The sequence below is a fragment of the Achroia grisella genome, unplaced genomic scaffold, assembly GCF_030625045.1.
Source record: "Achroia grisella isolate CSIRO2021 unplaced genomic scaffold, CSIRO_AGI_Agris_v1 utg540, whole genome shotgun sequence".
In the NCBI taxonomy this organism is placed as follows: domain Eukaryota; kingdom Metazoa; phylum Arthropoda; class Insecta; order Lepidoptera; family Pyralidae; genus Achroia; species Achroia grisella.
In genome coordinates, this window is record NW_026712925.1 from 3,136,179 (window position 1) to 3,163,343 (window position 27,165).

Here is a 27,165-nt window from a genome sequence, read left to right on the forward strand (position 1 = left end):
GAAAAATAGAACAAGATATATCTCTCACATCAACCTTGTATAAGTATGACTAGAGAATGGGAGCAAAACAGTTTAGTGTTTCGTTAGTTTTCCTTTTTTTCCATATTGAGTGACTGTTTGGGACATAAACTTTAGCGGATGCGATTTTACTCGCACATTACCTCCAATTTCAATAGACATTACATGACGTAGTTTCATAGTTAAAAACTTTTAGACAGAAAAGGAATGTAATATTTAAAATTTTAAGTTTCTATTATGTTTTTTGTATCTACTATATAAAACTTATTATTACTTTACTAACAAAGGTCAACAAAGATCTATTGTTTGTATGTATTTAAGGCATATCTTTCAAGGCTTTTTATTTGTAAGATCATGAGATTATTGTATGTTACGAGACCCGCGCATAAAGAGACCCCGCTCATTCACTCCTGTCTAAACGCAACAAAAAATAGTATATAATAATAAATAATAATAGTAACAAAAAAAGAAATTAATAGGCGAATTCCGTAACCAAACCATCAGCCTTAAAATAATTTGCTAAAGGCCCTGCACTGGCATAATTCAGCACTGTAATTAATATCAATAATAACAATAAAAATACACATATACAACATATAGACTATAAATTAGTAATGTAATCATGCAGCTTCATATAACAACATAGACAACTCTTTGGCAATTTTTTTTATTGAGCGATTTTGGCTATTATTATGTTCTTAGACCTGAAGCACCGCAACCAACGTAGATGTTAGAGACGTATTGTGTTCGCTCTTGAAATCATATGTAATGTACGGGTTAGATTATTAAGACAAGACAGTAAGAGCGGGTACTTCAAGTTTTAGGTCGACAAATAGAGAAGTCTTAAAAGTCACGAAACTTTGTAACGATATATAAAAAAATCCGCTCTATAAAAAGTGTGTTTAATAGTATTTTCTATAATTTCAATGAAAAATTGCAACCAATATACTTCTTTATTTTGAACCTTTAAATACTTGTACTGTAGGCACTTCCAACCATTATATCACTTAAAACAAAACCCTTAAAAACTGTATTTCAGTATATTTCAATAAATATGACAATATATATATTTTTCCTATAGTTCGCTTATGGTCTCTATATTATTCTGTCTTTTTTTTACATTTTGGCGCCAAAGTTATTTCACCTTTTTAAAAGCAACGGAACAAATCCAAACTGCTATAATAATGAGACAATATTAAAAGTGGGATATTTAACATTCCGCCCACCAAGGACTACATGTCCTTTATTTCAAATCCGCCCACCGTGAAGCAACTAAATCAAATATATAATAATGAAATACAAAAATCGAAGCAAACTCAAAACTGATGTACATTATTAAATCTATTTCATTCTTGAACTAAATACACTAACATAAATAAGAATTAATAAGAAGAATTGCCCAAACTCAGTCAAACAATGGACAGTATACAGAATTTCAACATGACATAAATGTTTTAAGATAGTCTATACACCAAAGTTACATGGCACAAGGATATAACTGTGCTTCTGGCAAAAAACCCATTTTTTTAGAGTTGAATTATTTTACTAAACTAGTTGAGATACACATGTGCCTTAGGTCTGTCAATAATATGATTATTGCAATTATCACATCTAGTCTAATTGTAATTTGTAGTATATTCAATACATATTTCAATATATGTATAGTATTCTGGTTTTCAGCCTAGTTTTAGCTACCAATTAATAAAATGTGCGCTCAAAAAATCATAATAGACACTCAAAGTTCTATAACAACCACTGTCAAAGTGTTGAGAAATATATTACAAAATCCATACAATTCTTTACAGTTAAACCATGAATGTTCTCATGTACAGTACAAAATTCGTACAATATAACATATTATAATGAATAAATATTATTTCAGTAAGTAAATCATATATTATTTTTGTATATGTTATCTGAATCAAATATTAGAATTATATTCATTATCATTAGTTTATGCTCGAAGATAATTTCACTGAGTATTAAAATGTATTGAAACATCTACACCAGATAATACTTCCTACTTCCACTATTTTTACATTATCCATACTAATTTATATTTTCTATATTATCTCTTATTTTAATCTTTCAATTAATTTGTTCTGCTTACTTTTCGATGCTTTGATAATCTTTCATTTATTTTTATATTGTCTCTTTTATACTCATTAGTTCTATTAAACTCTGTTTTTCGTATTATAAAATATTTTAGTATGAAACATGGACTTGACATTATGTCTACTTTTAATATATTTTTATTGTTGGTCAACCGCATACATTTTTGTTGATCTTTTGGAGTTCTTAAATTATATATACTATTTGATTCTACTTCCCGATAACCTTGTAGTATATTATCATCTTTTTCTATATTACTACGCAAAACCACTATATTATTTTTAGAATTTATACATTGAACAGGTCCAGACAAAACCCACCCTAAAGAGGTGCATTGTGCTACAGGAGAACCACGTGGACCTCTTATTATACCCTCTTGTAAAATATAGACTTCTGCTCCTAATAACATGTCAATTTTATTTGGAACATTGTATTGTGGATCAGCCAGAGTAACGTTAGCTGAATTAATCCAATCTATCTTAGGTATCTGTTTAGCTGACATGTAAGATGTAATCTGTTTTAAGATATGTGTTGTAACATTAGTGCTAAAAGTTGAATCAAACATTGACTGAATTTCCAATAATATTTTCCCTTTTGAAGCTACCGAACCATAGTAACCACCAAGCCCAGATATTATAGTCTTTGCATTTGAACTTTTTAAACCTAATCTTTGAAATGCAGTTTCTATGAAAGAGGCTTGTGAACCTTGATCTATAATTGCTCGAAAAACCTGATATTGACCTGATCCCGATTTGACTCTCACTAGAGCTGTTGTTAAAAGAACTTGATTTTCTGCGCTAACTCAAACACGATACTACAGAATCTATTGGGGTCTCGACTTGGTTGTTAGATATTGGGACTTCACCGATATTATGTACTGAGTCATTTTGATGGCTAGTTTCAGAGGTCAAATTTGGTGGATGTAGAAGTGAGTGATGTCTTTTTTGACATACTCTACAATTAATAGGTTTTTGACAGAATCTCACAGAATGATTGCTTCCCAAGCAATTGGAACAAATACGATTATTTACAACAAACTCGTGTCTATTTTTATAACTTTCTGAAATAAAGTCCTTACAGAAACATAACTTATGGTTACCGGAACAATATTCACACGCTACTTCAAATACATTTGCATTTAGTAATCTAGGTCTAACAGGGTTTTGTACTAAATTTCCATCTCTCCGTCTGTTACTGAAGCTAGATTCTGTAAACTCGAGAGCTCTGTAGCGACAGGTAAGAAACTCTTTAAACTGTTGAAATGTGGGTAAAATGTTTAAACTATTGTTAGTACTAATATTTAATTCCCACTGCTTTCGTGATTCAGGGTCTAATTTTAACGTGAGTATATGAATTAATATTATATCCCAGGATGAAATATTTACTCCAATATTTACCAAAGAATTCAAACATTCAGTCGAAGTATCTAATAATTCTTTAAGAAAACCTGCCGTTTCAGTAACAGCATTTGTTTGACCTAAAAGCCTTGTCAGTATACAGTGAGATAAATATTTTCTATTGTTATACCTCTCCTCAAGTTGCCTCCAACATATGTCATAATTCGTTTCAGATACAGAAATGTGTCTTACTAATTGCTCTGCCTCGCCTGTCAAATATCCCTTAAGGTAATGCAATTTCTGCACTTTATCTAAAGATGAGTTATTATGAATCATAGACCGAAATAAATCACGAAAAGTAATCCATTCGCTGTACTTTCCTGTAAAAATAGGTATATTAACCTTTGGGAGCCTGACATAGCTTGGCTTAGCACTTGTATCATCATTACTAATGAAAATAGTTTCATTACCCGACCTCTCTGGTATAAAACCTTTTAACAGTTTTGTCAACTCACATTTATGATCTATATACACTTCTTCGGCCTTATCATATATTTCATCAGTAACATAAATATGAATATTCAATTTATCTGGATCTGCTACTTTAAGAAGCTCTTTATGACCCGCTTTAAATTCAGACCATAACTCTTCTATTACTTCTAGTTTACTCTCTATATATTCCATTGTAATACGGCTTTTAGGCGATTTTTTAAAGTTAGTCCAAGCCTTACAAATTCGTGTGTATAGATCATTTTGAACATTAATTAATGAATCCATTTTACAAACGCTAATTACATAAAAAATATTAATATATAAGAATCTATTCAATTATAATTGCTGTCTTGTCAATTTACAATTTACACTTATTAATTAAATTCAAAATCTGTAATATATATAGGTATATATATTGCTCTGTTATTTCAACGTAATAAGAACCTATTAAGTAAATTAAACTACAAACATAAACTACAGAGTAAATTTAAATTAAACGAAATTATAGTTTAAACATACAGGTCTCAGACTAATAAAATATAAAATCACTTTACAAATATAAATATAAGTGTATCTTATCCTAACACTGTACGATATTAATCATTTTTGTCTATTTATAAATTTTCCAAATCCTTGTTTCACAACTATCAAAGTCAATACTTTATTGAAAGATTGTTGCAGTTCATCATTCTTGCCACCATATAGATAATAAAGTTATAATTTAATTGTATCTTCATTGACTATTGTTCTCTTCAATTAATAAATTTCGCCTACAATTAATAATTTATGGAATGTACTCACAGTTTCCACTTCACTCACTTATTGATAATCAGATATCACAGCAATATTATGTCTCTGCTTCTTGATAACGACATGTATCGAAATTACTCCGAACAGCGCCTACGTCTACAACTAGCTTGACCACTGATGTCACGAAAACAACGCACTATAGGTACCATGAAGTGACGCCACTGATGCTACTCGTTGTTGTACTATGGAATTGTCCAGCAAAACCTTCTGTTTCTTAGTTTAGTCAGGTTATATAGTAATCAATTTTAAACTAAACCAAACTGAATTTAAATCCGGCTCGATTTTGGACCAAATGTTTAATAGGGTATTTTCTATAATTTCAATGAAAAATTGCAACCAATATACTTCTTTATTTTGAACCCTTAAATACTTGTACTGTAGGCACTTCCAACCATTATATCACTTAAAACAAAACCTTTAAAACTGTATTTCAGTATATTTCAATAAATATGACAATATATATATACTTTTCCTATAGTTCGCTTATGGTCTCTATATTATTTTGTCTTTTTTTTACATTTTCAAAGTTATTTCACCTTTTTAAAAGCAACGGAACAAATCCAAACTGCTATAATAATGAGACAATATTAAAAGTGGGATATTTAACAAAGTGGATATTGATTGTTTATTTATACATTACTTTCTATGTGTAAATATAATATGTTTTAAATATGGCGTTCATATTAAGTATGATTGTAACTTATTATTAGAATTTTATAAAAAAAGATTCTATTTGGACCTAAATTCTATAAAGTAAAAACTCATATCTGTCTTATGTAAATCGTCGCTAAATTTAGATTTAATTTCAATAATTAATTTCATAAGGAGCAGATAGTATGATAAATTCTCGTGTTGCGCCAATACAAATTCTGTCTCGAATAACAATAACTTTCTTATTAAGATATATAATTTGACAATGTTATGCAATTGAATTGTTCTTTTATATAGATGATATTGATTAATTATAATGTGCACTTAATGATTTGTTGGAAATCGGTACATAATTTATTTGTGATAAAATTTGCATCATATATACTAGGTCCTTACATTCCTTGATCTCATTTTATTATACATATAATATGAAATAATCGTTTTATTTGTTAATATTAAATTATTTATTAACATATAAGATAAATATATATGAGACATGATCTTATGATTCATATTAAAACAAAATTCATGTATTTGAAATTTTAAAATAAATAAATAGATTAAAACAAAGTGAAATGACAATTCCTTTCTGATTTATACCAAATCCGGTAAATCCTTATTAGCATTGTAGAATATAATGACGATGTAAGTTAGAATTTTGTATATAAGATCTCACATTATGACAATACGATTAGCGTTAGTCGCCCATGCAAGCCCATCAGCGGTAACTGAGCCTGCAAACAAATACAAATTTATTATGATATATTATAGAAATAGGAAGTATAGTGTTTACTGTTATATATCCATTATAGATACGGAATAATAATAATAGATTATATCATTAAATATGATAGAATTAATATAAGTGTAGTATCTAGTGAGCATTAAAAATTGAAATGAAAATAATATTAAACAATGGCTTAATATATTATCTATGAGAAAAACGAATTAAAAGATAGATTTCAGGCAGTCTATTACACAAGCAAGTAAAAGAGGAAAATATTATACATATTATCTGTGGATAGTGTGAGTGTGTTTCTTTCTCCCTCTCTTTCACCCTATAAATATTTCACATGTCAAATATTTTATAATTTGACAGAGACAATATAAATTACGTACCTAAATAAATGCTCATTAGAAGTATATCCTGACTTCCCTTAGTGTGTATATTGATTCATTAGTGCTCCATTCATGTTATATCATGCAAGCAACTACCCATGCAATGATTGACAACAAATAATCAGTATATAGGCACGGGAATATATATATCATGCAAATATACGTCATGCAGATACAGTAATCAAATGCTTCATTATCAAACAAATAAAAAAATCACTTATAATATTAAACACTCAGCGCGTTAAATAACACCAAACAAATTAAAACAGTGCTTGCGTATTATTATATTTATAAAATAAAAACATATATTTTTATAGCTTAATGTAATAAGGTGAGAAATCGACTCTTTCAATAGATTGTAACCTGTTTATTAAGCTGTGCAACAAAGCATATAAGATAATATTCCATGAATAATACACACCTTAATAATCAAATAATCCCAATAATGACCTAAATTAACAAAATGTGAAATCATTTTACAAATTAATTAACACTTTGGAGTATTATTTACAATGCGTTATTGCGAATGAGGTACCGATGTATGGGGCGATCCTTCTGGTTTCAATTTATGTAATGACTACAAATACACAAAATTTAGCAGTAATAAGTTAGACAGAGGACTAAATACATTACAACTTGCAAAATGGAGTAGTGTCTATTGAAATTAGTTATATATCTGAAAATAATGCATTTTTTATGTATAATAGCCATCAAGCTCACGGCTTTCCTAATAATAAGTGGTAACCATCTCCTATATACACGAATAATATATGCTGACATTGTAACACAATAAAAATATTGTTTGTTGTAGTTTATACGTCATAAAGATAAATTTTACCTATTGAACAGGATACAATTATGGAGCTATAAGTTTAGAAGTGAGTCATAATTACTATTAGTATATTTTAGACTAATTATCATTCCAGAGCGGAGCACACGCGTTTATTTATTTTAGTCGCAGACCGAGGTCGCCCGTTTAACAAACATTTAATATGGCAGAGATGTAATTAGTGTAATCTTATCATTAACAAAACATACTAATTATAAATATAATTTAATAAGTGCCATTCTGGTAACGGCAGTGCTTTTATGTGTCAATTGTTCCAAAATCACCCATTTAAAAAACTTGGCAAACAACTAAGGGTCCTGTTTAAGTTACTATGTAGCTGAAAATGTTGTATACATAGAAAATTTTACAATTTTTTACACTCATACTGTTGCTAGTACGAGTATAAAATATTGAAAAATTTTCTTCTTATTCCCTTACACTCATACCGTTCCATCTTTTTTTCCCCTATATGTTGTCAATCTCGCGAGATCTCACTATAATTATTCTTCGGGCAGATCTCATCCTAATAGCTTAACTATATAACATCAGTCATAGTACCGATCAAAAATATATGTTTAGTGTAATAAAAATTGATGCATTCAATCTAAGTTCTGGTGTTAAATAGGTATCTAAATCACATATGTCAATGCCATTATTAATATTAGAGAACCATTTAATATTATGAGATATTATACACGGGATATGATAGGTGGCATGTCGTGTAAATATTTTTTTTCGTTTTTCGTCATTTTTACCTACATATAAAGGTAATGCATTATTTCCAGAATATATCAAAAATAATTAAAAAATAGTTATATTCAGTCCTCATTCGCATCACATCTGTGGTCATCAGGACATGTACACTGTTCCCAATAAAATAAAGGCGCTCTTATAATTTCATAGCCTTATACAAAAGATTTTCCTGCTACAACTTATTAGGTAGATCACAAGTAAGCACTTGCAAAATTTAGCAAAATCGTAGACGCCCACGGTAATATTATAAAGTAAATGCTTGATATTCAATAACACTCGTATCATTATTATAGCCTGAAATACCTTTGTAATACAAACCATTATATATGAATAGTTTTTCAATTATTGCAAATATATAATTATATATAATTCAGTCAGAAATACTACGGTGTATTTTAAAAATTTCACAGGACAAGATAATCATATATTTATAGCATGCGTCATCTTAAATAAACCTAATTGTGAAGCTAATAGTTTAGAATGAAACTCGTATATCTTTTACTATAGTCAATCGAAGGCAAAACCAAAAATTTAAACCCAATATTCAGGAAGGCATCATAAATGAACAGCCTTTTACCTGGTCCGGGAGTGCAAAGCCGCTCGTTCTTCGGCTGGGGTGTCTCTGAGGAACGTTGACGACAGATTGAGAACCACCATCAAACAGCAGAGGAGAAGTGGGCCTAGAATAGCTCCTTCCGGCCCGAGGTAGAATATGCCACCAGCTATAGCGAGGCCCGTCACATACGGATGACCACCGCTGAAAAATGTAATAAATTAATTAATAATATATTATTTCATTTCATTCCGCTACGATTAGCATGTGTGACATCACAAATATTCCGTGTGGAAAACTGACCGGCGCTATTGGAAGTATTACAAACTTCTCTATTGCTGATTAATTTCGATCGTTATTGAATCATATAATTATATATTGCAATATGGGTTGTTTTTCTAACTATTCTAATGCATTTGACCGCAGCTTCACCGAACGAAAGGGGGCGATGCCAGATGTGACTTAAACTTATAATTTTGTACTGACTGAGTAATTAGTGCTCCACGGCTAAATGTTATTTAATTTAAAAGAATACTTTTACAATAACATATACGTACTCTTTAATTTCAGCATAAACAGCGGCGTCCAGGAATGCAATAGGCGCTGCTTGGGCTATAGGCAAGAGAAGAGCGGCCATTGGTCTGCCTTGCAGCCACACGTCCAGAGCAGCCGGAATGCCGGCCAAGTATGGGCCGAGGAACGGTGCAGCTCCTAATACAGCTGCTAAAACTGAAATATATAGTTGATAAAGGTGAGTTGACTTTTTGTTTGATTATATAATAAGCAAGCCGTCTTTACTTTTTTCCTTACTTACTTACTTACACCAACAATATGATAGTTTATATTCATAAATTTATATATACCTTTTAAATAGTAAAACAACTAGAAAACAAGGCCGTAAGGCCGAAAACTCGCACAATGATGATTTTCCACATGTTATGCATCTTAAGAGAATTAAGAGACGGTGGATAGGCTGGACCAGTATTTGCTATATTAGTACTTTATTCTTCATAGTTCCTAGAATTTGAACGCGATTCTAATTAGATTCATTACTAGAGTTTTATATATATAAAAAAAATACGTAATATTCTTAATTAGTTTAAGCTGCCGTTGACTCGTCAGCAAAGAAGATTATGTCTTCTTGTCTACGTGATATTGGCCAGGTTCTATTTATATCATTTATACTAACTGTAAATTACAATCCTGTTTTGCTACACCAACCGATTAATTAGACTAATATAAAAATATATATAAATAAAAAAACATGAAACTATGAAAATGCAGAAAACATTTTAATATATTTTTAATGTCTCAGTAACAAATAATTTAAAAATATCAGTTTCTCTTTAATTACTCGTTGGTTTTGGTGATCTCAACTGCGCGTAAACATATTTGTAGAAATCTAATGCTTTCTGTTTATCGTCTGCCACTGTATTTCTGTTTCTGCTTGTAAACTCGTTTTTGTTAGGTGGACTATGTACTTCTACTGTATTTCTATTACTACCAATGCTTCTAAGTGTTTCTACAAAATTCTTGGAGGAGTCGAATACTATTTTAACAGTCGTTCTATTACTCATATTTAATTGAGTATCTTTCAGTAGATCATCTCTATCCAATTCTGTCATAGGTGCGCTCGCGTCACCATTATTCAAATTTGCTTGTCTTATTAAATAAAAAGTTGGAGGTGGTACAGTGATATCTTCATCAGTAGTCACTTCGTTATTGGTCGAATGCTTATCATTGTACATTAAACACATTACTTGGTAATCTAGGCTCAGTTGACACATATCACTCTCTTGTAATAACTTCACAACATCCACAGGCAGTAAGCATGGCGCGTGTATGCAAGTGTTATTTGAAGTTACATCCAATATTATATCGTTTAGTTCTCTTTTTGAAGTAGCTGTGTTTAAGAATGCTATATTCTGACATTTGCAGTCCATTTTGTTTTGCCTGAATATTACTGTTGTGAGTGAACTTTTACAGCTATTATAATCGAATAAAAGTGAGTTTGGTTCTATATGTTTAATTGTATTGTCTGAAAAACTAAACCGTGTTGTCTTTGCTCTTATTTTTGAACATTTAACGTCTGCAAGTGCGGTACTTTTAAGAGTATCAATTTCATTATTACTTATATCAGTGTTAGCAGAATTAAAAATAAAACCGGATATCTTATTAAAAGTATTCCCAGTTACATGCAAATTGTCGCATGTTACGTTTATTACATTAGCTCTTATATCATTAAACACATTGCCAGTTATATTAACAGTGGTGCATTGTATTACTATCCCATTAGTGTTCAGATTATTAATACTACTATTAATAATAGAGAACACTGACTTATCATTGCCCATAATTGTTTCTATTGCCTCCTTTTCAATATTGGATATTGTTACGTTCTGAAACTCAATACTTTTTATTCCAGTAACGTTGTGAATGGCTCTCGTTTGAATCGTATTTATTTTACTGTTTACTACTCTTATTTTTTTAAGTGAGTTTGATCCAGAACACTTTAATTCTGTATTTGTTATTGGGGATTTAAATAATTGTCTCGGAAAAGATATGATTTCTCTGACATTTTCTATAGTAACCTCAGGTGGAGTCTGCAGCAAGGAATTAGTGGACAAAGAAACAAATTCGAGGCGGTCACAGTCCTTTATTTTTAACTGTTGTAAATGCGAACGTCTCTGCAATATGGGACAGTCCAATACAACTCGTATATCTCTACAATTTTGCACAGTTAAACTCTTTATATGGTCGGTGTAATAATCTTTGAGGTGAATTATGAAATTCTAAAACAAAAGAAAAAAATTTTTGGTAAATTTAGTAGCATGTATATATATAGGTTGAAATAAATTATTTAAATAGTATTACTTACATTGCTCCTTACAAAAGAACATGAATAAATAATTTCATTAGGCAAGTTATTTACACAATTCCATTCTGGATTTTGACAACTTGTGAAGTTAATTCTGATGCCAACAGCTGATGAGAATAAGATGATGGCGAAATATAAAATATATTTGCAATTCATTTTTTGCAGTATTACCAAATGGCATTTTTCTCTATATTACGAAATATACGGAGTAAAACGCGGGCGTAAATGTATCACATTCGACGCGAATGAATATCATCCCGAGATAATACTCTGTTAAATGTAGTGTGAAAAAATATGATTATTTATCTGTACGGACGAAATCATTAGTTCAATGACATTATTATTTTTTACAAGTACAAGTCGTATCGTAACTAATACAATAGACTTTTTGCAAATTATTTTAAAATAGATCCTTTTAATTGGATTATTGTCGTAAGACAATATCTAATAATAATTTTGATCTAATAATTTTTATGGCCATGGTAGTTAGTAGTAATACTAATGTCATATAAATTCATGAGTACGATTGTCTGAGTATTTTCTATGTACACATTATAAAAGTGCTGCTTACTTTGGTACTATATGACGCTGTGTGAGTTGTGTTATTATTATATATACTCAGAGAAAAGTATTTTATTTTATTTTATCAGTCTTATTATACTATTAATTGTTATTCAAAATAACGTTGTATCTATTTGTAAACAAATGCTTAGTTATAGATAGTCCGTAATCGTACTAAGTTGACAGTACAAACAAAAAAAACTAAAATAAAGATAAAACCTTAAGTTTACTTATACGGTTTCTATTAATTTCGCCTAATTGTTTATATTGTTATTTTAATTTTGCATGTAATACATACATTACAAATCAATAATGTCTATAACTAGTAGGCTGTCTGTTTTATGACTCGTCTCGAGGTCATGAGTATCGATAAGAGCGAATAATTAACTATCTCTTCTATATACCATATATATTATCATTTGTTTTTATTGGAGAAAGTGAAAATATAAAAACTATATCAACAAATGTATACGAATATCGTCATTTCATAGTAACTTCGTATACCTGCGATCTAATTTTGAAAAATAAAAGCAAGTTTCGAAAAACTGTGCATTGTGCTGAAGTTACATTATCGTGCAGAAGTTTGCATCAATTTTAATGCAGACTGATTAGTCAACTACTTATAAATAGGAATATTTATATTAGTAGTGTAACGTTTTGGAATAAAAAATAATCTAAAACAATGTATAACTTACCAGATGGTAAATAAACGACCTTGGCTCCAAACAGGTTGTGTACTAGCCACGTCCATAGTCCGTAGAACAGTGCCATTTTGAAGGACGCCCTAAATACCTACAAATACACAATTTAATACGATTAATATATTTAATACACAAAAAGAAAACTACTCTTTTTTATGTTACCGAGTAGTCACAAAGCGTTCCCATAAAAAAAACTATTTTGTATATATACGAATGCAAAAATAAAACACGATTAAAAATACACATAAGCTGACATACATTATTGTGAAGAGGTTCAACAAATTATAATAAAAACAAAGTCTTATGCGTGAATCTATTGATATATCAAGGTATAAATTGAGTTTTATCAAATCAGTTCTGTAAAATAAAAAATCTTTGTCATATTCTGAGCAGGACGTGAAGGCAGCCAGATACCCAATAATGTAGCAAAACTTGAAGACTTTAAATACTCATATTTAATGGATAAGCTCCTTTAATCATATCTGCACTTTTCAAATTTTGAGTGGTAGAAAATGGCTATTCAGCCTTTTATATTTTATTAGTCAATAAAGATTAAATTAGTAAATTCGCCGGTCATATACAATTTCAAATCACCTGATTGATCGCTACTGAGAGCGCGATGCCAAGCCTTGGCCCAAAATTGGGCTGTACCTGGGTGATCACTTCCACAGGTTTGTACAGTGCGTTGCTGGATGCTAGTAGATAGAACAGCGTTGTAAAAAACACTACCTAGCAACAAAATTATTTATTGATGAATATTATACTTTTATGATTACTATCTAAACTGATTTTATTTAATTTGTAAGGGATAAATGAAAAAATACATAAATTATATAATAAATATTAAGTAAACTACTTTAAGAACATACAATAGGAGCCTAAAAATAGACTTTCTTACAATATTACACTCGTGTGAATCTAGAGCAAGTTGTTAGTTAAAAATGAAATATATTTTAAATCATATTTCTTTTGTCAGTAAGTATTTCATTGAAACAAAGCCTTAAACTTGGAATTAAATAAAATACAGTTCAAATGATGCTTCTATTATATATACATAAGTATTATATATACGTATAGTTTAAAAAATACTTACTAAGTTGATGAACATATTAATAATGGCGCCTCCGCCGGAAAATAGCAGGGAAGTGAAGGCCCCAACTGACCCTGCCAGAAGCGACATGTTGCTGGCCAGTGGTGACCAGATTCCTGTTGCTATTGCACTCAAGGTACCCAAGTTCTCTTGCACCCATGTCACTATTCCGGTATAGTCGAAAATACCTGTTATATATAAAACTAGCTGTACTCACGACTTTGTCCGCAGGGAATGCAGCTTTATTTTTCTAAAATAAATGTAGCCTAAGTTACACCTTATTACATCAGCTACCTGCCAAAAAAGTCCCGTCAAAATCGGTCCAGCGTTTGAGAGATTAGCCGGAACAAACAGACAGACAGACAGGACAAAAATGGTAAAAAATGTTATTTTGGTGTACGTACCGTATTGATATTCATATGCATGTAGTAAAAAAACGGTTATTTCAATATTACAAACATACACTCCAATTTTATTTATATGTATAGATGTATAGATTAATATTATTACACTTTTCGTATGGTACGTGATTATGCCTATACAAGAGGCAACTTATCTTGAAGATATAGAGATAAATGTAAGGACAACAAACAATATATATTAAGATATATATTAGATATAAGTTAAGACAATAAAGGGTTCAAAATGATCATGTTTAACGCATAAAATTCTAAATTGGAGTGTGGAGGACGTGTGTCTATTATTTTGTAGTTATAGTACTTGAAATAGGTTACAATCATTACATAGTATATAACAAAGTCGTCGCCGGTCTGTTCGATTATATGTTTTATGCTACGCAACGGATGTTATTGCAGTTTTCAGCAATAGATAGAGCTATTCAAAAGGTTGATTTATATATATTACACATGCGGTTTACAGTAGAGAACAATTCGATAAATTAAAAGATTTGTAATGCATCCGTGCGAAGTCGCAACGCGTTGCTAGTTAAATAATAAAGTATAGTTTTCTGATTCTTCAAAGCTTAGTCATCTTCCTAACCAGGTCGGCAAATTTTTCTTTCTTTACCGAATCTGTACATTTCTTTCTTATGAGTGTATATAATCAAATGAGAGCTTGACTCAATATTAGTGATTCCTTTAACAACTGTATACTCGCGTATCTATACCGCAAACAAGACCGTGCTTACCTTGTCTGACACATGCGTTAGTCGAGTGGTATCTTACCGGGTGTTTTAGACATGTCATTCACAAAGTTGTCCCATGAGTCCTGAATTGCTGTTCCGTCGACTTGCGGCCCCATAGGAGAGGTAAAGTGACCAGACACCCAGCTTTGATATACTCGATCCCAAATCTCCAGGATTTGTTGTTCAACTCGAGTTACTTTGTCTGGTTCCCCTTCCTTAAGTATGTTTCGTATCTACATTAAAAGTATTTAAATTAATGAATATTGAGTACATACAGATCGCCATCTAGTTCCAAGCTATTCAGAATGAAATAATGAAAATAATTGGAATGTAAGCAAAAAGAATACCGTGCCTGTTCATTAACCTATCAATGTTACAATAAAAGCACTATTTTTTGTCTTAATATTTTGTATAAAATTGTATTAATATCCAATTGGATTACAGTATATCTACCTAGTTCTGAATTATTGTGACACACACAATTTTTTATTTTTTATTTATTAGCGTATAAAATATCGAAAAATACGTAAAAAATAAAAAGAATTCATACCTTGTCCAATGAAAGGTAAACAAAGAAAAACAGTTTTGCTTTTGGTGTTTCTTAACAATTAATGGTGTAATTTGTATGCAGTAACATTAATGCGCAACAATCTTAGCGGTTCTAATATGTGATGTGAATTTTATTGAAGTTAAAAAAATATAGCGATATTAAGTAATTCAATGCAAATTAGCGTGTATAGTTCAGGTGCTTGAACCTAAAATGGAATTGGCATCAATAACTCACATATTTTCGTATCTGTTCATTACACCATACATCCGATTGCACAAGAAAATATATTAATTTCATTACTAAATGGCAAAAAATGTCAGAACATGCAACGGACTTCAAAAAAGGAAAGCTTGCGCAATTAGGCTTAATTTTTATGAACATTACGCGAATGTGTCGCGCCTATAAGAACCAAGTTTTTGGATTTTTAAACTATAGTATATTTTTTTATAATAACTCTGAACAATTAACACAGCGCCATCTAGTCCCAAGGTAAGCAGAGCTTGTGTTATGGGTACTAGACAACTGATATAAATACTTAGATTTTTTTTTCGTAAATATATAGATATTAGCTGGACTGATACAAACAATCATACTCATTAATACAAATGTTTGCACCGTGCGAGGAATCGCCCATCGGAAGTAAATCGGTGTGCAAAACCGCTAGACTGCCGAGGTCGCCAATATTCTCGTTATATTGGTTTTCATATAAATTTAATAAAAGTAGTATTTATATTTTTATATTCGCCATCATATCCTGGAGCTAGAAGATACTGGGAAAAATATTCAATGGGAAGCCGCTCTACATGATAGCATCACAGAACATATTCGCTTATAGTCAACTGATCGCAAATTTGGAGAAAAAAAAATTAAATATTTCTTATACAAAATATTCAATAACCTCCACTTGTATTTTATTCAAATATTTAATTCGATCAACTAAACCGGCATTTGAGAGAATTGTACTTTAATGTTCGTTTATATATGTGGGGGCTACAACCGCATGTCCTGTGAGTAGTGGCGTTTGGCAGAAACACGCACCATAATTAAGATGCCAATAATACTCACAGCTGTCGAGATTCCTTCCCGTCCATAAGTGTAAGCATTGTCAATAAGCGAGTCCAGTTTTTCTTCCCAGCCTTCAGGCAAATATGCATGTAGTTCACTATTTTGTACAAATGTGCTGTTTAAGAGACTGCCGCTTAGTTGCACCACAACTATTGCTTCCGAATATATCTAAAATATAATGGTGTTCTAGATTAAATAAATTGTTTCGTGATTATTAAATAAATTTCGACCAATTACCATTGGAATTATAACATTTATGTAAGTGGTATGGCAACAAACAAGTTGTCGGTAAGTGGCAACCATTGTCCATATACATAAACAGCACTAAGGATATTAAGTTATAATATAACGTATGTGATACCATTTCTGGTTTGCCATTTCAAAAGTCGGGCCTCTTGTTCTGTAATTTCACAGCTTAATCGCATGCTACCAACCGTAACACAGTTTCTTGTATTTTGAATTAACTTACTAACTAACTAGCTTCTACCAAATGAGGTCAGTTATTTTTTCACACCGGTGTGGTAAGTTTTAAGGTAAGATTTTCAAAACTTACCATGTAGGTAAGTTTTGAAATACAGCTTCCAAAGTAAGATGATTAAAGACGTTAAATTGCTATGAAATATAACAACCATAAGTAAAAAAGAACAGATTTTCTCATATTCTCCTGTTTGAATTATTTTCAAATGTGTATCGTATAGTTGACGCCAAGTTTTTTTTAAACTATCCTTTTTAATATACATTATATATATTGTTAACCGGGTTAAACACGAATAATTTTATGGTAAATAAAAAGTTTTATCTCTCCCAACGTTTTCACTAGGTTACACAAGGTCACGTGGCCACGAGCTGAATGAGAGGTAAGTTACCTTAACCTTTATTTATAGTACCATAAAATTATTTGTGGTAAACAATATAAATAATGTATATGACGGCGAATAAAACATATTTAATTTATTTACCTGTATACAGATAAATATGATGGCCACAGTGAGGAACAGAATAAGACCGATAATAACGAAGCATGTTGACACCGTATCAACGGAGCTGTATGCCACCTCCCGCATACTGTTATTACATATTGATAACATTTTGCCTATGCCTCTGATATGAGCCGGTACCAATGCCGTTTCTCTGTAATATAAAAGTGTACCTTAATTACTATATTGCTAAGCAATTACAATAATCTACTTGTAAACGTAGCTAAGAATATGTCAAGTGTTGCCGTTGACATCAACATTTGATACCTCTGATTATCCTATTCTGGATTATTATGCTAAATTATAATAGTACTATAACATTAGAAAAATTGTTCCATGCTAACAAAAGGACCATTGATGGTACAATAAACATACATATTTATTGTTGTTATTATTAATAGGAATGTTATCAAGTACTTTCCATTAGATGGATGGAATTTGTAATTATTACATATAATGAAAAAATGATCCAATGAAATAAAAACGATGAACTCTGTGGTCTAGCTGTTTAGCACACCACCTTAGTTCTAATGGTCGCGGGTTTGATTCCTTGCATGATACAAACATTTGTATTAAAAAAGAATAATTTCATTGGTTTGGGTGTATACTATATATAGTACTGTTGTAGTTAGAAAAAGTGAAATTTTTAGTTCCTATAAGATTAGACAGTCTTAGCTTAGATATATATCCAAGTTGCCGCTATGTGAATTGTTATGGATTGTTTTCACTATTATTAATTAGTGTAATAATATCACCTGAGATTCCACCAGTTCATAAATTTTCCCATTACATTATTGTAGTGGTTTTCAAAAAATAACCACACACCAAAATACTCTAGGGATCTCTTTATAACGTAAATTGCTATAAAAAATAACATTACAGGCAGCAACCATATATGTTTCCACACTAGCATACAGAAACAACCAAAGAAAAGCAACTTGAAATACAAAGCAGTTTCTTCATCATTATCGAAATTGTTTCTCATGTAATTTTCGTCTAGAGATCTCTGTTTGAAGTTTGAAATAAAACGGTTGTCATATGCCTTCATTCTAGTATTTGAAAGTGGTAAGTCGGAGAGTGTTCGAGTTTTGTATAGTTTTTTTGCAAATCTTGGCGAACTCTGTATTGCTTCATGTCCAGTCCAACTATCGCTTTTAACTGTTGAATCTGTGGAGATGGGAGATGGGCTATCTTTCTCTGGTGTAGATTCTTGGTCACTAACACTGGGTTGGTTTTGTTGTGGTATTTCCTCTATTTTCTTTTGACTAGCTTCATTATAACCATTTGTAATCACTGCGTGTAAAGCCTGCAGTACTGATGCATCAGGATCTAATAAAAAATTAAATGATTGACATTAAATCAATTATTTGGCCTCTCTAACAACCAAATGATTTTACATACATTGTAATAATGGTTCCATTTTTATCATTATCACTACATTTTTATCACTTTGAACACAAAGCTCCTGCTTAATGAAAGGAAAACAAGTAATGTCGATATGCTTATGTGTAAAGCAAAATGTATTAAAAATATAATATTTACAAAAGATATATAATATCTTACCATTCAACAATAACCTTCTATGTATATCCAACACTTCAAGAGAAAAGCCAATAACGCAGAACATTTGTAGCAACACAAACATGTAGACTTTGAAGGACCCACAGAGACTGGCCAAGAAACTTGTTATGACAAGCCAGAGTAGTTGGGAGCTAGTTTTGAATAGACCAGCTCTTTCTGGTGTCCATAGTGTCCACACACTTATAAAGTATCCTAAGACTATTGTTAAAGTCTGTAAAAGAATAGATATACTTGCATCAACATAATTGTTTACTATTTACTCAGAAGTTCACTGATACTATACATTCTATTAATAATAAAATTAAATGGCTATATAAGCTACTAATACCTACAATAAGACTGCATTTGGATTGAATATTAATTTAATTTCTAAATGTTATTTTTGGTGCATACATCCTAAATTTCAACTTCATTCCATTATAAATGCTAAAAATCTGTTATGACTAGTGATATATACATATCTATAGTTCCTAATTGACCTCAATTATTACAATGAATCACCTCACTCTCAGTTCATATCATGATGTAAGATCTTATTAATATCATAAATACGAAAGTTTGTGAGTATGTATGGTTAGACGGATGGGTGGACATTTGTTACTCTTTCACACAAAAATTACTGAAGGGATTGAAACCTCAGGCACAGCTAGCATATAACAGAATTGGTTTTCAGTTTAATTGTCTATTAATAAAAACAATTAATAAAACAATGAACCAAATTAGGAGTTGAAATTACTAAAACATTTCACATTTAAATAATTATTCATACATAAAATACCTCAAATAAACCTATTTAAGTGATTAAACTTTTACGTCTCAGTTTTTTTACAGTATCAGAAGCAAAATTAACATCTTAATTTGAAAGATTGTGTGAAAAGAATGTAATATTTTTAATTAGTTTGTTCTTTCTAATTAAGACAATAGTCTCAACAAAATCTTATACATTATATCTTCAGTAACATTACATTTATTTTTATAATAGGACATACTATTTAACAATAAAAATATAATGATATAAGACTTGAAATCAGACATTATTTTAAATGATAAAATGTTAAAGTGTGGATAGAGTCTATTTAATGTATTTTTATATTTTTAGGAGACTACATTTCAGCAATGTTCATAATACCTTGACAAGAGTAGTATATTAGTTATTACATAAAACATGAATCAACTTCATACAAAACATTAAAGAGCAGAGTAGGCTTAAACCTACTCATTTAATTAACATAAAACAACCTCATACAAGGTGTTCAGCATAAATTTATTATATTTTAAGATACAAAAATATGTTCTATTGCAAGAACTGGTTTAATGGCAATGTCTTACAATATTGTTCTTGGATGATTAATAATACTTTTAAAGTTTGATAACATATTATACATGATGAAGAAGTGGTCATATATTACTACTTACAATATAGGAGCTGCATAAACTGATGAGCATGGTTGTAGAGAAGCTTATGAAGCTACTCAGTTGCCAAAATATACAGGAGAAGCTTCGTGGCACAGAGTTGTATACCCATGGTAGCACAAAAATTGCTGACAGCAAGCCAATAACAGACTGAAAGCATGAATTAAATATGAAACTAAATTAAAGTTATATTTAGACATGAAATCATTTGTACATTCCATTGCTGCCTCTGTAGTCTAGTGGTTTAATACACTCCCTTACTTTTAATTGTTACAGGTCTGATATCTTGCACTGCACAAACATTTGTATTCACGAGTATGATTGTTTGTGTCAGTCTGGATATGAAATATTTATGTATTTACAGAAAAAAATTATTTGTATCAGTTATCTAATATCCATAATACAAGTTTTAGATAGCTCAACTTCGGTCTAGGTGTCGCTGTGTGAATTGTCCTGAGGTGATTATTATTGTTGCTATATAAATTAACATCACTGTGACTGTTACTGACAGTGGTTACTATGACATATCGCAGTAATCAATTCCTTATAGATACAATATTAGAACTGATAAAAATAATATATAATGGTGTTAATGTGATTGGCTCTTTGAAATTAAATAAAGAAACTCACCTTATAATGGCCAATAAATTGACGACCTACAGTATCAGAAGCAAAATTAACAATGTTTGAAGGAATCACCATCAAACCAAATATCACAGAGGTGTTTGATTTCTCCAGATCTTCAAACCATGCTTTCAATTTTTGTGATAATTTATACTTGAAAGGGTGAAGTATGGAACCGACCAGGAGAGCCCAAAACAAGGGTTTGAAAAACGGTTCGAGTATAAGAAATAAAACATATACTGCGGCACAACATACAGCTAAAATAAATAGAGCGAAAGCGTTGTAGAACCCATGTTTCATAGGTTTTTCGTTTCCTTCTGTTATGCCTCCTATAATATTAAAAATATTCTCGAATGGGGACTGTTGCATGTTTACACTAATTTTATTCGTCTTTATCACCTCACCGAATTATCACTGGTCATTAACAAATAAATAGAAACTTAATCATAAATGTATGAGATCATAGTTTATTTAATTTTTGGTACAATTTTTTCTCGCGCTACATATAGAGGCTGAATGTCAACTGACAAGTAACATTGTTGACATTGTAGTCGACATGACATTATTGACATTGATATATATTTTTTGACGTGTTTCCGAGTCCAAGTCGATTAATCGATCTTTTGTAGTTATCATTTACCGATATATTGCCCCGCGAACCAGGAACACCGCTTAGCATCATATCATAACACACCTTTCTTAATAATCTTAGCATCTTTCGACCAGGAGGAAGTAATTGACGAAAAAAATTCTGGTTCGTAGACTATATAGTGTTCCTTCCATTTTTCATACATTCCAAAAAAAACCGTCTAGGCTAAAAAGGTCTCGCCTGGTGCTCTGAAAAAAATAATTGTGATGGCACCTCACTGGATGTGCCGTATCTCCTAATATCTATAACACCACAGAATCAAATTTAAGCTGGAAGCGCTGATTGCAGATAGAAAAGAAGAAAAAAAAAACTATATTTTTAGTTTTATTCTTCTATCCGATATATATAAGATAAAAAATTCTGCAATCTAAAGTACGACTCATTGTATTGTTTTTCACAATGTTATTTATTTTGTTAGAGTAATTTCATTTTCGTATATTCTTATGAACTTCTATTTATGTTGTAATACATAACTAAAATGATAATTATTATCGAATCACTAATATTTTAATTATGCACTTTAAATTGAACCCTCGAACTCAGTTTAATGTTTTCAAATCAGGTGTCAACTTTACAGTATTAAGTGATTGTGAAAGAAATTCCATACTATGGTATGAGCAGGATTTTATAATTTTTCCTATAATGTCATTAAACAAATTGTAGCGTTGCATATTTTTTTCTAATGGATTGGTGCATCCGCCTGCGCGATCGCTTTACGCGGGACACCAGTGAAGGATGATAAGATGAGCACGATGGTTCCAGGAGGAACTGCTTTGAGGTCAACCTCTCTCTTATGTCGTAAGAAAATAAAGCAATATTTTGAAATTATTCATCGTGTAATGCTAGCAATGGAGATATTAGTAAGAATTACTACATTATTAACAATCTTCTTCCACCAGCGCCACATAGCAATAACGCAAAATTGGAAATTCGCATTCATGCCAATTTAACGCAATGTAAACCTCAGGCTCATATAGTTTATATTAATTAAATATCATGATATAATTATAGCAATATATAATTTTATAATTATGCTAAATATATAATAGAACTCAAGACAAAAACATTTCATGAAATGGTTGCATTACATTACTTGTCACATCGTTTTCCCGAACACAACGTACCAATACCTGATTAAGTCCAATAGAGATCGGTTGCGTAATCGATTAATAATTAATCAATATTTATTCATAATGTATGGCAGTTGTAAAGCTTCTACCTTGAGCGAGGGTCTGCTTCAAACATCCTTTAGTGAGTGACTTGCAAGTTGCAAAACTTTGTAAATGCCTTCCGAAATATTTTTTCATCAAAGCAGTGACTGAGCAAATCATGGCTGCCTTTTTTTCGCAGGCAGATACAATTTTTTTGTTGGATGAATAGAAGTAAAATGCTTTCTAAGAGAAATGTTATGTAAATGTGCATGTGCAATGGTAGGTAAATGTGCATACAGCATATAAGTAAGTATAGGTAAAATGTAAGTTTTAAGAATTTATATTATTTATTTATTTCCTGAAGAAATTATTACATATTTATATCCTAGTAATGTTCTTGTTCCTGTCCATTTTCTAAAAGGGAAAGACATTCGGCTAAATAATAGACCATGACATATGTATGTCTGTACCTACTTTTATTTTGTGCAGCGATTTTTTAAACGCGTTGGACTATGTGTGGGTTAAGTGTTGCGGAGTTACTGTACAGATTTAAGAAATTCTTTCGTTTTTTGAAATGTACATTATTTCAGAGTCATAAAGTTTATTCTTAATATATAAAATTAAAGGCCTATAAATTTAAAGACCTCGGTGGTCTACTGGTTTAGTACACCGCTTTATTTCCGATGGTCACGGGTTCGATTGCTCGCAACATTTGTATTCATAAGTATGATTTTTTATATCGATCTGGTTGTATCTAATATGTATATATATATATGTATGTATGTATAATAAATATCAACAAAATTTAGTGAAAATAATCAAACATAAAAATAGGATCGCATAAGCAGCAAGAGGTGTCGGACAAGTACAGCAAAGATTGCCGTGGCACTCACACAGTCCTGGTGCGAATAATCAGTTGGCTCCTCCTACCGGTATGTTAACTTTGTGTATGACCTTCACGCGCATGCATAAATTGCAATAGTAATTACTCTCTTTTCAACTTAAATGCTCCGCCCACTGAAATTTGCACCCAGTGTGTCATCCTAGGCGAGTATTGAATGGATGTTGGAATTCAAGTTTTATATTTGTGAAGCTCCACCCCTTTGAAATAGAACCTGATGTTATCGTTTTAACCGAATGTCACCTTAATAATAACAAACCTATCCCGAAACTAAATAACTACAACTCTTACACCACCTCATAGCAATTCAATCAAAGTAACGGTGTCGTTGTTTATATAAAAGAAAATTTAAAATTAATTTAACCTCTACTACATGTATGTACATGTAGTAGAGGTTAAATTAATGGAGACAACGGGCATTCAGGTGGCCGTACTAAACAGATATTTATACGCATGTATCGGTATGTATGTAGATGGACGAATCACCCTACATCTAGACACCCTGAAATCACAGAACAATGTCATAATTACTGGTGTCATAAATATGAATATCAAATATAAAGACACAAGAAACACATACGAGTACAAATTTAGGACGTACTATTTAAATATGTTATCTACACACACATGGACAGAACTGTCTTGATCAAACTATGTTAAAAATTTAAAATAAAAAGTTTTCTGCTTTCATTGCTATTCTTCAAATCACTACCACGTACATATGTAGTTCTTGTAAGTGTATCTAGTTAGTTACACGTTGTAGTAATAAGAAAAAAGACCTGGTAAAACGGAGAAAATATATTAATAATAGACAACTAACATACCTATTAGGAATAGAAAAAAGGAATTGAAGTATCAAAAACAAGAATGTAATATAAAAGAACTATAAATTCAAATACAAATTTAGAATATAAAATACATATCTGATTAGCCAGTTACAACACTCCCCTTTAATCAGAAATGGTCAAAAAGCGATAAAAAAAAGAAATATTTTGCCAACCCTATACCTACCATGCGTTTCTTAAAAACAACGGCAGGCATATCACTGCTTTTGAAATTTTATTTACTACTACTACCCATCTTGTCTATAAAGTAAAATTTTATTACATTTAACAAAAAAAATATTATATATAACATCACCAAAAAAAATCCAAAATTATCAAAAGAAATAACATCAGAAAATATAAAATATTTACCTATACAAAATATAGCATCTTAAAAAAAACAGTACTATATTTTTCTGATGTATAATTAATAACTTTCTTTTATTCTTTCTATATAGCGGTAATTTTATTATATATCTTTTTCTTTACAAAGTATTTACTTCGTCCTATAATTATACAAGTTGCATGACCTAAAATAAAGTCAAAACTATCAAAAGAAAAGATTATGAAATAACTTCAGAAAATATAAAATATTATGCATGTACCTACAAAAATTATACCATCTTAAGAAACATTGCTATATATTTTCAGATTAGTCTAGATAAAGTCAACAGTAAACGAATCTGCTAATTACATAAACAACTTGCTAACATTGGTAAAGAACTGGCTGAGAACGTTCAAGCTAATATAACAAAAAACTATCCAATATATCAGTATATTTTTATATTAAAAACATTAAATTATAATAATACTGAATTACTTCTGCATCATTATCATCACTGCTAAAACTGTTGTGCAAGATTATATACACACACACACACACGTATATGTATATATATTCCTATAATGTTTGTAATTGTAAAATTGTGTTATCTAAATAAAGAACTTTGAATTCTGAATTTTGAATATATATATATATATATATTATTCTAATCTCAGCAAATTATGAACACCCGGGCCAAGCTGTGATGGGCCACGAATTGTGTATCAAGTGATTGTTCTTCATACCTACTTATGTTTGGTGCCTCCTGCAATCCTGCTATTGTCGTTATCATTTATTTGGTCACAAGTATTGCCCATTAGACTGGTACTGACCCTGGGGAACACCCGTCAACTAGACGCCACATATTGAAATAATGTTGTCCACCAAAATGACTAATAAGTCAGATTAGTCATTTATGAGGATTAGAGTGGTGCCATCTTTTTATCTTGTGTAATAGTATCAGCGTAACTCTATTGATATACGTATCGTTTTGACTAGAGTACTAATTAAGAATATTATTCTTAAATAAAATTCCAAACTGTTAACTAGACAGTAGATAGCCAGAATAATTGTCAACTGTTGACTTCGTGGTAAACGCAACACTGGTGTGCCCATATTTTGCTCATTTAATTGGAATACATTTAATTGGAATACAATATTGAATATAGATATAGGGTATACTATTTATACTACGAGAGTATGGAATTAGTTAACAACACAAAATATACATATAGGTATACAAAATAGTTCCTAGATTAACATAAATATAAGTTAGCGTCCTGGATTATATCTATACGTAGTATAAATAGTTAGTTAGTACACAGGTAGTTAAGATTCATTATACTTATTCATTATGCTAGGTGATTGGGAAATAGGAGAGTCGTAATTGTAATTAGATACCAACATTTATAAGTTTTGTATATTAATATAGCATATTGAAATAAAGTTATCAATATATTATTATCTACGACCTTGATGGTATACCAGTTTGACAAACTAGCTCACCTTCCAATGGTTGCGCATTCTATCCCCATACAATGTACAGGTTATTATTTATTAAATTGTGTCTGTTTCCTATATATTATTTTTATATTTACATGTTATAAAAATATGAAAACCCATAATTATGATACAGTAGTAGGTAAGTTTTTAACTTTTAACTTGGGATTAAATGCCGCTATGTGATATGTGCATGGGCGTTCTATCGTCCATTATTTTATAGTTATTTAATTTAATCACTTAATTATACCACAGATCACATAATATACAAAAATGGAAGAATAATTCCTTCATTGTACACAAGTAAACAAAAAAAGTATTCATGATATCACAGCGTAATCTTTGCCATTTGTTTTAATTTCGTAACAATGAGTAATCGGAGTGACCCATAAGGGAAAATACAGTAGGTATTTTCCCTGTTGAGAAACCATGATTTGTACAAGTAACTTAAGAATTGTATATTCCGAAACGTATGCACGTTGCGATGTCAATATAGGCGCCAGTAGTCTGTATCTTGCATTTGTTACATTTCTTAATATAACAAGTTTCTATGAAGCCTT

General features: G+C 30.7%; 1 protein-coding gene across 3 annotated transcripts; it reads right to left on the bottom strand.

Annotated features, from left to right (window-relative positions):
* Positions 1–5,382: 5,382 nt before the first annotated feature.
* LOC131847631 (transmembrane protein 245) lies at positions 5,383–21,762 on the bottom strand. Of its 3 annotated transcripts, XM_059197242.1 has the most exons (14): positions 21,265–21,762; positions 20,638–20,784; positions 19,204–19,432; positions 18,396–18,969; positions 17,623–17,794; positions 16,664–16,831; positions 15,089–15,281; positions 13,908–14,092; positions 13,409–13,543; positions 12,809–12,905; positions 9,232–9,403; positions 8,699–8,878; positions 6,961–6,989; positions 5,383–6,154 (listed from the first exon to the last, which is right to left on the bottom strand). In XM_059197242.1, the coding sequence occupies exons 1-13, from the start codon at positions 21,625–21,627 to the stop codon at positions 6,962–6,964; spliced, it is 2,643 nt and encodes an 880-aa protein (XP_059053225.1). In that variant the 5' UTR covers positions 21,628–21,762; the 3' UTR covers positions 5,383–6,154; position 6,961. The 3 variants fall into 3 exon arrangements, with proteins under 3 accessions (XP_059053225.1, XP_059053226.1, XP_059053227.1); XM_059197243.1 differs by lacking the exon at positions 6,961–6,989; XM_059197244.1 differs by lacking the exons at positions 5,383–6,154; positions 6,961–6,989; positions 8,699–8,878; positions 9,232–9,403 and adding an exon at positions 11,305–11,466.
* Positions 21,763–27,165: the final 5,403 nt, after the last annotated feature.